Source organism: Venturia canescens, chromosome 2 (genome assembly GCF_019457755.1).
Source record: "Venturia canescens isolate UGA chromosome 2, ASM1945775v1, whole genome shotgun sequence".
In the NCBI taxonomy this organism is placed as follows: domain Eukaryota; kingdom Metazoa; phylum Arthropoda; class Insecta; order Hymenoptera; family Ichneumonidae; genus Venturia; species Venturia canescens.
In genome coordinates, this window is record NC_057422.1 from 25544503 (window position 1) to 25558847 (window position 14345).

At 38.6% G+C, this 14345-nt stretch overlaps 1 protein-coding gene across 1 annotated transcript; it reads right to left on the bottom strand.

The window, feature by feature from the left end:
• Nucleotides 1-1089: 1089 nt before the first annotated feature.
• Nucleotides 1090-5835, bottom strand: LOC122406191 (achaete-scute complex protein T3-like). The gene is made up of 2 exons (XM_043411487.1): nucleotides 4214-5835; nucleotides 1090-1921 (listed from the first exon to the last, which is right to left on the bottom strand). The coding sequence occupies exon 1, from the start codon at nucleotides 5298-5300 to the stop codon at nucleotides 4293-4295; it is 1008 nt and encodes a 335-aa protein (XP_043267422.1). The 5' UTR covers nucleotides 5301-5835; the 3' UTR covers nucleotides 1090-1921; nucleotides 4214-4292.
• Nucleotides 5836-14345: the final 8510 nt, after the last annotated feature.

Consider the following 14345-nt stretch of genomic DNA (forward strand, 5'->3'; position numbering starts at 1 on the left):
CGAGTAATTGATCACTAAAGTTCAAGTGTATAAGCATAGCGTTTCCATATATATAGGTATACATTCCGGGCATAAGAAATCTGCTTTAATGCGTAATTACTCGATAACTAAGGAGAAGAGAATTTTGAAAAAAATTGTGTCTTCGCACTTGATGTTGAAGAACATTATCACCAAATTTGATCAATTTTTTATCATTTTGACGAGTGTAGCCACCCTCCTTAATGCCTAATTCAATCCAGAATTGAAGCTCGCGGGTACGATAACCGTTTGTCAGAGGCCCAGGTATATTGTTTACATGTGCAAAGAAATTGCAATGACTAGCAATACATAGTAGAAGGTTGGCGGGAAAAGTGAGAAACTTCAAAGCTTTACAAATTTTTCGTTGGTGCCGGGTCGTGCAAAAGTCAAATGTCCCGCCCAGGAATCGTTTAAACGTCAAGGGATCAAACGAAATCGCCCATTTTTCTTAAAATTTGCGACGGGGTTCCAACCTCTCGCTTCTCCAATTCACTCTAAACGCTTTTCGGAATTCATTCGTGAATGGAGAAACAGTAACGTTTGAAGGTATAATGGGATTTTTGAAGGCAGAAAAGTGAGAATTTTAAATTTCTTACTATTCGTGTCAACGCATACAAAAATTTTCTTCACAATTTTCCAACTTTGTTAAAAATAAAACTGCAACAGTTTCACTAATCTCATAATGAAGTTTCATGTAGGTGTATTCTTTCGGTCAAGAGCTTTGGTACATTCTCGCTGGTATTATTTATGCCTTACAAAAGTATGCAAACATAGTACATACCATGAAATTTCTATTAATTAATTCACGCTGTATCTCACATGAAAATATCGGCGATGCTCATCGATTTTTTGTCTTTACGCATTTGACGAAGAGATGAATTGAACCGGTCGCCTCCTTTACCCAAAGCAGACAGACCAGTACAGGTTGTAGAATTGGAGCTACTGCGCCAGTCGAAAAAGCTGAAATTGAGGTTGTGGTTTATGGAAAAAATACAAGGGATTTCGTGGGTTATTTAATAAAAAGTTGAGACTGGGTAATTTGTATAATATTTGTTTCATATATTTAACGAGTTTATCTGCCCAATATAATAATGTACATGATTCCTGTTTCGCTTTTAAGGCACTGGAATATTAGATTTTAGATATCAATTATGTATCAAACGTAATAAGATACCAGTTTTTCGAATCAGTTTGCTTTGTTTCTTTCCCTCAGTCTCACCATTAAAAAGAAGAACTAGAGAGAATAATATTCGTACAGACATGTACGAACTTGATGATCGATCAGAGTGTGTGACAGAAAATGTGGGAAAGCCTTAGACATTTCATATCAGAATAGAGTCGAAACAATTATAGAATTTATTGTATTACCAAGATACTCGTACTTGTAGCATTATAACTCTTTTCCCACGATCTTTTTCTTGTTCGTTTTTTTTTAAATCTTAACAACGTAGACCATCTTAAACGCAACTAATATATATATATATATATATATAACTATTTACATGTTTTCCGTCTCTTTTTGTTGAAAACGTCTGTTTCAAATGACTTTCTCAAAAGTGATTCATTTGGATCACGAAATTATTGAATGGAATTCAAAAATATTCGAACCTCGTTTTATTCTGTACACCTATTTGATGATCTCTGGCAAAACGTGGTAATTTTTCATATCTATATATATTTATACATATTTCTATACAGTCGTTTAGTACCCCGTCGATCGCATCGTCTTTCTTCATACAGAAATAGACAGACAAAAAAAGGGTATTTATGACTAGATCACAGTAAATGGGTCAGCGCCGTCAATCTTTTTCTCGTCGTCAAATTGAATTTTTCTTAGCGCTGGACTCAGTTGATTCGCTTGCTTCTCAACAACATTTCATGCGTTGAATGATTGTAGTTTTTCCTGTAATCAGAAAAATGAAATGAACATTAGTATGGCTGCAAGATTTGGCAATTTTTCAAATTCGATGGGAAAGTTGAATTTGATGTCATAAAAATGATACGTTCTTCCAATTTTAAGAATAACGATACTCAGAAAAAAGCAGTGTCTTTATTTTTTTTCAATATCGCAACAATAAATCTATCCAACCATTTTTTTAGTTGTGGATAAAAAACATTCATTTTCAAAATTCGTTCTCGTGGAATTAAAAAAGGGAACAATTCACGTTGCCTGGATTGATCGTGTTGCAAAAGCGTTAAGATCATCCAGACTTTTAGGGTCGAGAGAATTATGCTGCAGGTATATATGTGTATAATAATACACAGGCACAACATAAGTACGTGTTGTAGCGGCTCAGCCTAAAGTGAGAGAGCAATAGACGGGGATGATTTTCAGGTAAGGGCGTATTTCACGAAGGGACATGACTCAAGAAGAGGTCGAGGGGAAAACGGAGATCCCTCGGGCGGAGACGCCGAAGAAAAAGTAGAAAGAATTGGGTACCGGTTCAAAATCGACAAAAAAGGGAGGAGATCGCTAAGTGTATGGACGAAGGAGTGAAAGAGAGAAAAATGAGGTATAGAAGGGGACAGGACGACTGGTATATCCTGAAAGATGCATTCAGGTTAAACGCAGTGCCTGAGACGAAATTGTCCTCGTCGATCCAACTGAGAGAGAAGAATAAAATTGAAAAAAGGCAAGAACGAATGGGGATGATGTATATTTCAGTACATATACACTACTGTTGAAATAAAAAAAAAAATTAAAATAACGCCAGAAAAAGGGAGTTTGCACAAAAATCGAGATTTTTTCAAGACTACCCCATTAGCGGATGGGGGAGAAAATTCAAGGGATGGTGAAAACTACTCCGGAGGAACGTCTCGATCGTCGGATTTAACTATGTTCAATGGAAATTTACAAAATTACGTGTTGGCGTGATGAGAAACTTTTTTTTTTTCATTGTCAAATTATAACCTTGTCAGATTATCATCTGGAGTCGTTTCAAGATTTATTACGTACAAACCAAATTCCCAGATGAATATGTGGATTTTCGAATGGTAACTTTTGCTTATAAATAAAATGGAATTGCAAGAGTGAGTAGACAATATTGATAGGTTCTAGTAAATTTGTAAATTTAGTTTTCTAAAATACAATACAGGTGCATATGAATATGCGCAGTATTAAATTTTAACTCTAGTGAATACTAAATCAATGGTTATTCACAGACGATTTAATTTGGAGTAATTCGAATTATTGATCCAAATTTTATAACACATTATTACTCATGCTGCTCAAATGCTACGATTTGTGTGTATATTAAAAAAACATAGTTATGAAAAAAAAAGAAATTACTGATCCTGGTGCAAGTAAGTCGGAGCATTGTACCCTAGCTCAAGGTAGTAAGATTAGAAGAGGAAGAAAGGGGATGAATGAGTAGAAAAAGAACCGGGAGGTGCAGAGGGAAGAGGAGGAGGAGGAGGAGGAGGAGGAGGAGGAGGAGGAGGAGGAAGAGGAGGAGGAGGACGACGACAAGGATCGTGAAGGAAAGGACCGACATTGTGAAAGAAATCGTGAACAAAAGCGTTCTCTTCACGGGATGTATAAACGCGAGTCTCTCGCGAGCGCTACCAAGAGGTACACACCAGTGCATATAAGTATATATAACACGGTAGAAGAGTGACAGAGAGAGAGAGAGAGAGATGGGAACTGAATGGAGTCTGCGATTTGAATGGTGGGCTGCCGGAGTTTCGCCGAGGGGTCTCCCCATTGTCGTGCCAAGGTCACAAATCTAGCCAAGAGAATTTCCTTTGGAACTTCCTACCGTGATGGTTGTTCTGCTCGTATCGAACTTCTCTCTCTCTCTCTCTCTCTCTTTCTCTCTTCGAGTTCGTATTCTTTGGAGGGGAAATCAGTGATGAAATTTACAGCTCTCTGGGTTTGTCGTCTCCAATGTAAGAATGGATATAGAATCCAGTATGGTGGTGAGAAAAATGATGATAAATGAAGGATGAATCGACAGAAACTAGGGACATGCGAAACTCAGTAAAATAGAGTGAGAAAAAAGGATCACCCTGCTGGTAAAAGAAAAAATAAAATAAAAACACGCAAAGGTTGTGGTGATAGCTAGAATGGATCACGCAACAGTTTGCAAAATACGTCAGAGAGTGGAACAAGGAAAAAAATAAAATGGGATTTGTTGGGTCAAGAAGAGATAGGGTGACGTCGATAATGAGGAGAAAAAAAAATCATAATACAAACCCTGAGAATAGCGAAGGACCCAAGTTTCGGACGGTTGGCACCGTCGACCAGTTTGTTTCTGTGTATTCCGGCTGAATTATCATTGGCTCTGCTGCCACCACGAGATAACATCCAGGAGTTCCTCATCCTCGGGACTCATGGGTTCGTAATTATCGTAACTGTCGCCGTGTGTCGTATAGAGTGGACCGTTGGTTGAGGTACTCCCGTATCCCTGGCTACCAGCTGACGAAGCCTCAGATACGAAGCTCGGAGTTGGCGAGCTCGACGCTTCGGAACAGGGTGGTGGAACGAAGGACGTTGGACTGTTGCCATTTTGTCTCAAATGCCTACCGTTCGTGTTCGTCATACCGTGATGTAAATCGTCCGAAGTTTTGTTTCGGAGATCCTCACGATGTAACGTATCACCGTGAAGGAGGTCTGAAGTTCTCGAAGACGTAACACTACCCGAACCACAGGTTGAAAGTGCCGGTGATGATGATGAGATCATACTCGATCCGTCCGTACCATCGTGATCATCGATCAAACGTTGAAGACTCCTGATGTATTCCACTGCCATTCTAAGGGTCTCGACTTTCGACAGTTTCTTGCTACCAGCTCTCGAACCACCGTGGGTACCCGCTGTATTGCCGCCCAGAGCTTGAGCCACACTTTGAGGTATGTGTTGTCTTAAAGTAGCGAACCCATTATTTACCTGTTTTACACGATTTCTCTCGCGAGCGTTTCTTCGTGCCACTGATGCCGGTTGATGGGGCACAGTACCGTAAGGCGTTGACTGGTACATCTTCGTTCTCTTGCAATTGTTTTGTTGATGATGTTGTTGTTGTTGTTGGTTTTGATGTTGTTGCTGATGCAACGTCGTTTTGATGTCGTTGGTGGAAGCAAGGCCACCGGTTGACACAATTACGTTGCTGCGGTTGCTCTGGCTGTTGTTGCCAGATAGTGGACTTATCACATTGATGTTACTGTGCAAACCACCGCTTGCGTGATGACTGTGATGATGATGGTGATGATGATTTTGATGCTGTACGCTCAACATTTTCGGTAATGCGTTCTCGTCGTTTCTCGTCAACGTTCTCACCAAGGTCATGTCACAATCAATTTATTCACACAATTCTTTCTTCTGGCTTTACGTCTCTCCCCCCACCCAATGCTGTGCAGAATACGAGATCTTGCCGGATTTTTTTCCCTTCTGACTCTCTCGCTCTTTCTCCGGGTACGTCTTTCCCTCTTCTCGCGGCACAAACCGCGAACGAGTTGATGGCCACGCGTTCACGAGAACCTTGACGCGATTGGCACGCGATCGATCCTTATTATATACGTATATCCGTCTACTATTTCCCTCTTATTCCATTCGCACGTTCTTTAGGACAGAAATATTTTCTTTTTATTGTTTATCATCACGATTGGTCCGTTTTGCTCGTGATTCAAAACACCAATAACTTCTGTTGTTGTTTTTATCGATCGTTTCGATCTCTCTGATTGTACTATATTATATTAAAACAACGAAAAAGAATGTGCGTGTGTGCTTGTGCGCATATATATCGCGCGTGCGCCCGACGTCGAGATTCAAATAAAGAAATAAAACTGCCCGATTTAGCACCCTTGATGGTTACGGTACGGAAGTGGCTCCCGAAATGCCTTGCTGTTGAGGGTTCTGGGCCTTATATAGCGGGACAGGCACGCGCCGCTCCCCACCATGGGGTCCTGTATACCCGACCGGGCCCTAAATCCCCGTACTCCCCTCTTTCTTTTTTTCTTTCTCTCTTCCTCTCTTCTCGTGCTTCTCTCAACTCTCCTCACCGACGCCACCACCACCACCATCACCACCATTACCGCTTCTGCCTCTCGTCCTCCTGGCTCTCTCGCACCCTCCTCTTCGCCGTTCCCGCTGCTTGAACCCCTCTCGTCATCCCCACCCTATTCACTGTCCCAAAGGCCCTACAAGACAACCGAGATTCTCATTTTTTTTTACGAATTTTCGGACGAAACTTTGACACGTATCGTTTTTTCTCTTGTGGTCGATGGATCACGTCCTCCAATGAGGGCTGTGAAGGAAAATTCCTGCCTATTCAGCATTCGCCTTACGGATATATTTAGTGTTTCATAGTCGGGGGATTGATTAAAATTTGAACGATTAATTTCTATGGTCTCTCATGAAGAGTAAATTTTTGCTTGAATAATGGTCTTTTAAATTGAATTGCCAAGATTCATGGGTGGTCCGATCACCTTATTTCCAATCTAATCAATACAATTCTAATCGAATTAATAATCTCCCGTAAAATATTCTTGCCAAAAGGAGGATCGCCTCTATTTTTTTTCTAACATTTGAACTGCCCTCAACGGCTCAGCTTATCTCGAACACGAAATTCATTGAAAACGAGCACCAATTGTCAATAGTGATAATCGATTCTTTCATCGTTGAATCCCCGACGATTAGGTTTTACTCTCATCAAAACCGGTTCTCTGTCATTTCCATATCTATTATCGACTTAATGAGTCAATCAACATTTCTTCCAGTCAAACGAATCCCAACTGATTTGCATGAAATCTATGCATATCTCGTATGATTTTCACCGGACAGAAATCTAAAATAGCTTACGTATATCGATTAGTTAATTTTATCATCATTCTTCCGTCTTTGAGTTACACCCGATCAAATGGTTTGTCCCCAAAGATATTGTTGATCAGCTATTAATCGTTAACAATACCGTTTGAAACTTCTTAATCGTTATTTAATTGTTCTCTATGAAAGTTTTTCTCTAACAAACGTTCACTGTCCTTGTCAAGGTAATTTTTCATCGTTTTATTCATTTTTATTATGTTATATTATTTTATTTTTTCATATACACACAAAGTTATCGAATTTCTCTCGTCAATAGAATCCAACATAGTTTATTAACTTTTGTGAAAAGTTTGTAGAAATGAGTAATTGAAAGAAGGAATATAGTTTGAAGCGGGATATTGCGTTTGAGAGACACTGGAACTTGCCAGTTTCACCGCGTATACGGAGGGTCCTCGGCATCCCCACCGAGGGCAGCGACAGCAGCAACCCGACGTGCCGAGGGGCAACGAAATTTGAACAGTTACCGCTCGGAAGAAAAAGTAAAAAGCTTGGCCCGGGCGAGCTCGATCTCGCCGAACGAGCAGGGGCGGGGACGGGAAGGAGGGAAGGCCCTGAGGGGACCGCCGACGAGGTTCACAGAGATCTTTGCTGGGTCCGCAAGTCTCACATACTAGTTATTTATCCATGTGTCTGTAATGTAAAAGAGAGGAAGAGGGGGAGGGAAGGAGAATGGATGAGAGAACGACGAAACGCGAGCGAGGGGAGGATGCTGGAAGAGACGCGAGCCGTTCTCCCTTCTCCTCAGCCGTGGCGCGCGCCGTACCACCAGCCACAAAATCCCCACTTTTTCATCGTATAGCCTCGGGCCTTACAGCGTGCGTCCGTCCTAGCATCTCTTCGCTCGATATATGTACTTTACTCTTGGCGCGCGCGCTTTCCAACTCTCTCTGGGTCTCTTTCTTCGCCTTCTCTCCCTCTCTCGCTCTCTGCTCTTTTTTGGACGTGAACGAAACAAAACGAAAAGAAAGAAGACCAAGAGCGTGCGCTTTAGACTCGGGATATATATATATAGTCTCTAGGGGAGTCTTAAGCGTACACACATACGCACGCAGGCGCGCGGACACGCACATACACACACATGGATATAAATATATTAATATGTGTATTGGTAGCATTCACGAGTGCATGAGCTTCTGGCTCGCGAGCTGACTCGAATATACACCTTGTTTCCCTCTGTATATGCGGATGCAAACCCGTTTTTTTTTTTATTTAATTTTTCATTCTCACTCTTTTTCATTTCGCTTTCTCTCCTACTCCCTCTTTCTATATTGATCCTTTCCATTTCATTTTGTGTATCGTAATGAACTCAGTTATTTGGTCTACCAACATTTGTCTCTAAATAATTTGAATAAATTGTTGGAAAAATAAGAAATGTACCGATATACATCATCAACTTTAAATATCACATATATTATTTTAATATCGGATGACTTATTGCTTTCGACCCCTCTTTTCTTATCCTTGTTATTTTTTCGAAACAGATGATATGAACATCAATGTGTTGCTGAAAAAAAGATTTATTGAAAATCGATAATCTTCAACTGTATCACACAAAATATAAAAAGTGCGTGAAGGAAAGGTGTTAAAAGTATTCCTCAACAGATTACCCCTTGAGTACAATGTTCACGATGATTACGTCGTTGGCTCTCCACCCCGGCTAACTCAAAGAGAAGCACATTTTTATGGTGTCTCTTTCGATCCAAGTATAAACAGTCTGGTGTCAGATTGTTTGCCACGTATTGGATAAAAAAGTAAAGAGAAAAATACCGAACTAATCGCAACATGTTTTCAAACAATGGCAAAAGTTACCGGAGGGACGTATATATAAAGACAGTGAAAGAGCCTCTCGCGGTGCCGGTGGATTGGAGGAAAGAAGAAAGGGTGCAAACGTAACAATCGACGCTGCGAATTCGTTGTCCCGAATCGAAAGAACTTTTTTTTGGTGACCAAACACGAATGTGTCTGTACTATCGATAATACATTTATACTTGCACGGTGCACATGTGTTATACGCAAGACACTCTGTCGCTTTATATGGTACGGTACGACATCGGCAAAGAGATACCGCGAGCCTACCAGTAAGAGCAATAAATCGGATGGCTCTCAGAGACAAAAGCGAACGAAGAGCAAAAGCAAAGCGAAGTAGAATCGCTCTAGAGAAGTCGCGAAGCATCGAGTTGCCTCTCACGGGGGCGATTCGCTTCTGAATCTCCTTTTCATTCTCCTTCTTCCTTCGCTCTTCTCCGGATGCACCATTTTACTTGAGATACACCAACGTTCTGCGTGAAAATAAAACGATTTTTACGAGTCACGAGCCTCGTGAGAACCACAGAGAATTTTCTCACGCATCATACAATGAAATGAATACGATATGTTCTTGTTTAAATATTGATTATATCAAGGTTTGGTTTTTTTTTTTTTTAATAACTGGGCGTTACGTGTTTGAGTAAAAAATTCATAAATTATTTTATTTTTTAATGCAACTGCTTTTTATTTGTATATATAAAAATATTCACCATCTCTATATCTTTCAATACTGGCTAAAGCAAAATTCGTATCTTTTTAAAAAATAGTAGCATAATATTTTACAGGTTGAATAAAATTGATTGTTGGGTTTCATCTTCCGATGTGAATTTATGATTCGTTGAAAGTTATTAATTTCCGTTTATTTCTTTTATTATATATCGAGAAGCGGAATCATCTAGTGGCTCGATAAATTTATCCCCCTTGCCAAGATAACGAGTTTAAAGGGACGGGAATCATACGAAGAGAAAATCCTCTCATAAAAGGGACTTGAAATGTGTATTTGGAGTAAAATTTATGATTTTCATTAACTTCGGTAATTTCATACGACACGGATAATAAGGGGGCTCGGTTGCGTGTCTCATACTATTGAATTGGATTTGACTCGAATGGCAATGGATTTCTACGAATGTAAAGGTCACGGAGGTGTGCGAAGGTAAGGGGAATAGCTTTGCATTTGTACGTTGATGGGGTCGTAGACTCTCTTTTATACGTATATCACGTATATCTATATATACCAATAGAATGTACCAAAGGAGTACAATGGCGGTACCTGCTTTTGGCTTTTGCGGTTGAAAATTTGTCGCGCTGTAACAGAAAATTTTTCTTCTCTGGGCAAAAGTATTCTTCTCCTCAGCTTTTGCGAGCTGGCAAGACGAGCGAGAATATACTCGTAAATCTTGTGGACCCTTCTCGACCAAGGGGTACGAAGTAAAAATCTTTCCTCACCGCACATCTTCGATATGTTGCCACAGGTTGAAAAACTCATATCGGAGCTTGTCGATGAGTAATACAATTGGAGTTTATGAAAAAGTTAACTTAGTTCTTAATAATAGAAGGCTGTTTTTTGGTAATGCGCGAAAACATTTTTCGGTCATTCTCTTCTTCGTCGCACATCTTCGAATCTTCGGTTTCCCTAAGCTCCCTGAGCAATTTTAGTGTTTTTTTTTCCATTGGCTCAGAAAAATCTGAAATCTAACGAAAACACAATTGTTAACGCACATCTTCCGTCCTTAAGTCCAACTTTTGAATACGATTGAAATTTTCATAAAAACGATATCCGGAGGTGCTTTGAAGGTACTTTTTTCGTGTCAGTGATTCATTTTATTTTCAGCTGATAACCTGAACCGGGTTAGAACAAAGTTTGTCGCCGCAAAACACAATCATATAATGTTCCCTGTTTCGTACCTGCATTTCGTTTTGCATTTGTCGTCGATCGCCGCGGGGGAGGTTGTTCGAAACATTTTACGGCTTAAAACAGATTTGCCCATTGGAGGAGAGAGTGAGACTTTACGAGACTTGTCGCTGCGGGAGACGGTTTGTGTGCAGCGTAGTTTTGTCGTGAAGCTCTTTGAAACAACAGATGAGGGAAAGATAAAGAGTAGAAAAAGAAAGAGAGTAATGCGAACTCAACAAACCCGTTAATCGCACGTATTTTGCTGTCGTATTAGCATCGAAAAATTTCAGAGAAAATTTCGAGACTCGTGCCTTTCATACGATAATTATATAGATGAGGATTTCCGGTTTTGTAGATAGTCAACAAGACCGATAAATGAACATTTAACATTTACTTGGAAATCAGGTCGAGCGACCTATTTTGCTAATTACTTTGTTAATTACTTTGCTAATTACTAATGAAACTTTGTCCAGCGCACATGAATTTAAATAATATGAGTCTTTTATGTAGAAAAACATTGTGTCATTTATTCAAGAATTACTGCTGTTTTATTCAGAGTGCAGTACAACCTATTTTATATCGATATGTTCACATTCTTCAAAGTAAAATAACAGATTTTGACTTAGCAACTGTTGTTACATTGTTAATATACACGTCAATCTTTCCATGTTGTGCCGTAACATTTCTATGAGTATCCTTATTGTTAAACATAATTTTAAGACGAAGAATCATTGGGATAATGACAGGCTGGGAGTCTGATCTCTTCGGAAGAGGCGCTACATACAATTTTCGTACAACTTCGCATAAGGTAAGTTCGTTTAATCAAATAATTGTATTTCGCGGCTCTTCTTCGAGATCAGATTGTAGTTGTTTAAAGTATGTATCGGCTATCAAATAAATAACTTTATGCTTTATGGTGTATTTTTGTATTTTTTCTTATTTTCAATTACAGTTCTTTTTATTTATTTATCCTGGTTGCACACCAGAGACATGATAGACTATCAGTGTAGCTGCTAAGATATGTTCAGTTTTTATTATCTTATAACCTTACTCACCGAGTTTCGTAATAACTTTTTCGAGACATTTCGAGTCTTTTACTAAAACCTACATCATATTTTTCGTACGCGAAGTCGGCTATATGTTTCCTCTTGTTCATTGTGTCCTAATACTTGATAATTAGTAACAAATTATTATTCTTAATTATTGTGATGTGACGCTATCGGCGCAAAAAAGTAGAATGACGTGTATATTAATAATGTAACAGCGGTTGCTGAGTCAAAATCTTTTATTTTATTTTGAAGAATGCACTCTGATCTCGAGGACGAGGTGCGAAATGCAATTGGAATTATCATTTATATAAGTGGATGCCAGCTCAATTGAGGCTATAGGGCTACTTCGGATATCAGGTAGGGCATATTTTGTGAATTTTTCGCCGAAACCATAATATCGGAATTAGGAAATAAGAGTTTCATTGTACACGCGGTTGATTATACTGTGGCACCCGTCGAGCATTTTTTCGATGACACTTTTACTCACGGAACGCCAACGGTCTGAATCATTCATGCATTATGATGTGACACCGAAGTTTTTTTTCGTTTGTACATGAAAATTCTTATGGAAATACGTTGCATTTGTTAGATATCTATATTGTTTTTTGTTTTGTTGAAATAACGCATTTTCAAAACAAACGCATGAAATGCCATGAGAAAATCGTCAGACAATTGGAATGTTTATAAAAAAGTAATCATGCTATACAATGGAAAAACCTTACGTAGTGCCGAACGTCATGAAATAAATAATATTTCAATACCTTTTATCTATAATCCCTCAACCATACAGTTGGCCCTTCAGATAATATTTTGAAATTATAATTTCATTGGCGCCAAAACATATGTTTTTAATTTAAAAAAAAATAAATATATATTTTTTTTTAATCCCAGGACGATTTATAATCAGAAGGGGCGACAATAACTTATATTCCTACAAAAAAAGGATCCATAATAAGTAATTAAAAAAAGAATTTATACTTTATTTATATTCAGTGCGGAAACGCATGAGTGGAAGGATCAATCCTTCCACTGCATTCGAAAGATTTAAAACCAAAAACACATAAGAAAGAAGTAGCGAAAGATAAAGAGCTCGAAAAGTAAAAACATACGATGAACTTCTCGATGATAACTATCGTTAAATTAATCCCTAGTAGATCAACGACAACCGCTCATTATAAGAACTTTTTATAAATTCATCAAACGTTTCGTATACTCAGTGTTCAGTATTTCCGTACTCATCTATTGATGAAATTATTGCACATTATTTTTTCCTACAATCCCGCGAGTAAAATAGGAGAGAGTGGGGCACGACACCTCCCGAAAATTATCGGGCTTGAAGGGACTGTCGTACCCCACCCTCCCCTATACATAGCATTATATTATATTTTCTGTACTAAAACTTTTAACAACGATGTTATATCCAAAATTTTTCGATAACTGCATACGGATGAAAAGCGCACGCTTTATCAAAGGATTTCATTCCAGGTTGAGGTGTCGAAAACGATTATGTATTTCTTAAGGTAGGAGTCGCGCGACAATCGATATTAGACGAACTCGTGATTTTTAAATTATACCATTTTTACGTGATAAACTTTCATATGGCTAAAGGATTTGATAGGTTACCGAAAATTATATCAAGAAATTTACGATCAAAAATAGAAATATAACACGGCATCGTATGAGAAACCCATCCCGCCAACACTATGATTGCAGAATTCATTTCCTTATCGATTAGATATAGTTTATGATAAAATTGCTCCTCATAGATTATATTATAAAGATTATAATGTGACCATAAAAATATAGGGCCATCGACTAATTCGAAGAGAATTTTTAAAATAATCTCGATGAAAACTCAGAAAATGGAAGGAGATCGACTGCCATGAAGTGGCTCGATATACTTGGCAACGTTAAGAATGTATACATATATATATACTTTTCGTGATAGCCGGCGAGTTTGGAGGCTAGGATATCTTTCGACTGTCAGGTGAGAAGAGAACCGATATATATATGTATATATTGAAAAACCGGGTCAAATAAGCAATCATAAGATATTTTTAATCATAAATTATTAAATATGATCTTGTATAAATTTAGACGAATCCAGTTTAAATTGCCCCAAGATTTATTCAATACAGAAAACCTTTCTTATAACCTATTTTATTTCGACGATTAATAAATAGTCATTTGACCATAGAGTCGCGCGACTCTTACCTTAAATGAGGAAGTATTATTTTTGCTGCCACAGTCGATTCACAGAATAATCGTGACGTTCATAAATTGTTCAATTTTTCTAATAGTCATTCAGTAAAAGTATCAGTCATTATGAAAAACTGAACTGGATCAGGCTTGTAAAACAAAAAGTATATACCTTCGAGTGTGAATTATCAGAGTAGGGTTCATGTCGTTGATTATCTTTTTTTTTAAACTCATTCCGACTTTCCGTCTACCTCCAGTTGATTCATTATTCTCTCGGCAAATTCGGACTGCGCGCGCAGTATTCGATCTCTCACTCTTTTCGTTTTTTTTTCAGGACGTTTAATTACTTTTACTTATATGCGGACGATGTGCCGAGAGAGTAAATGTGACATACACATGTATAATATACACAAATAAATTCGCCGTCGTTGAATATTCTCATCGCTACCAAAAGGAAGAGGCCTCTCGATCTCGTTTGGAGAAAGTGCCCTCTCATCGGATCGTCGGCTTGCAAATTTCCGATACGAACGATGTAGTATTCGATATGGACTTGAATGTATG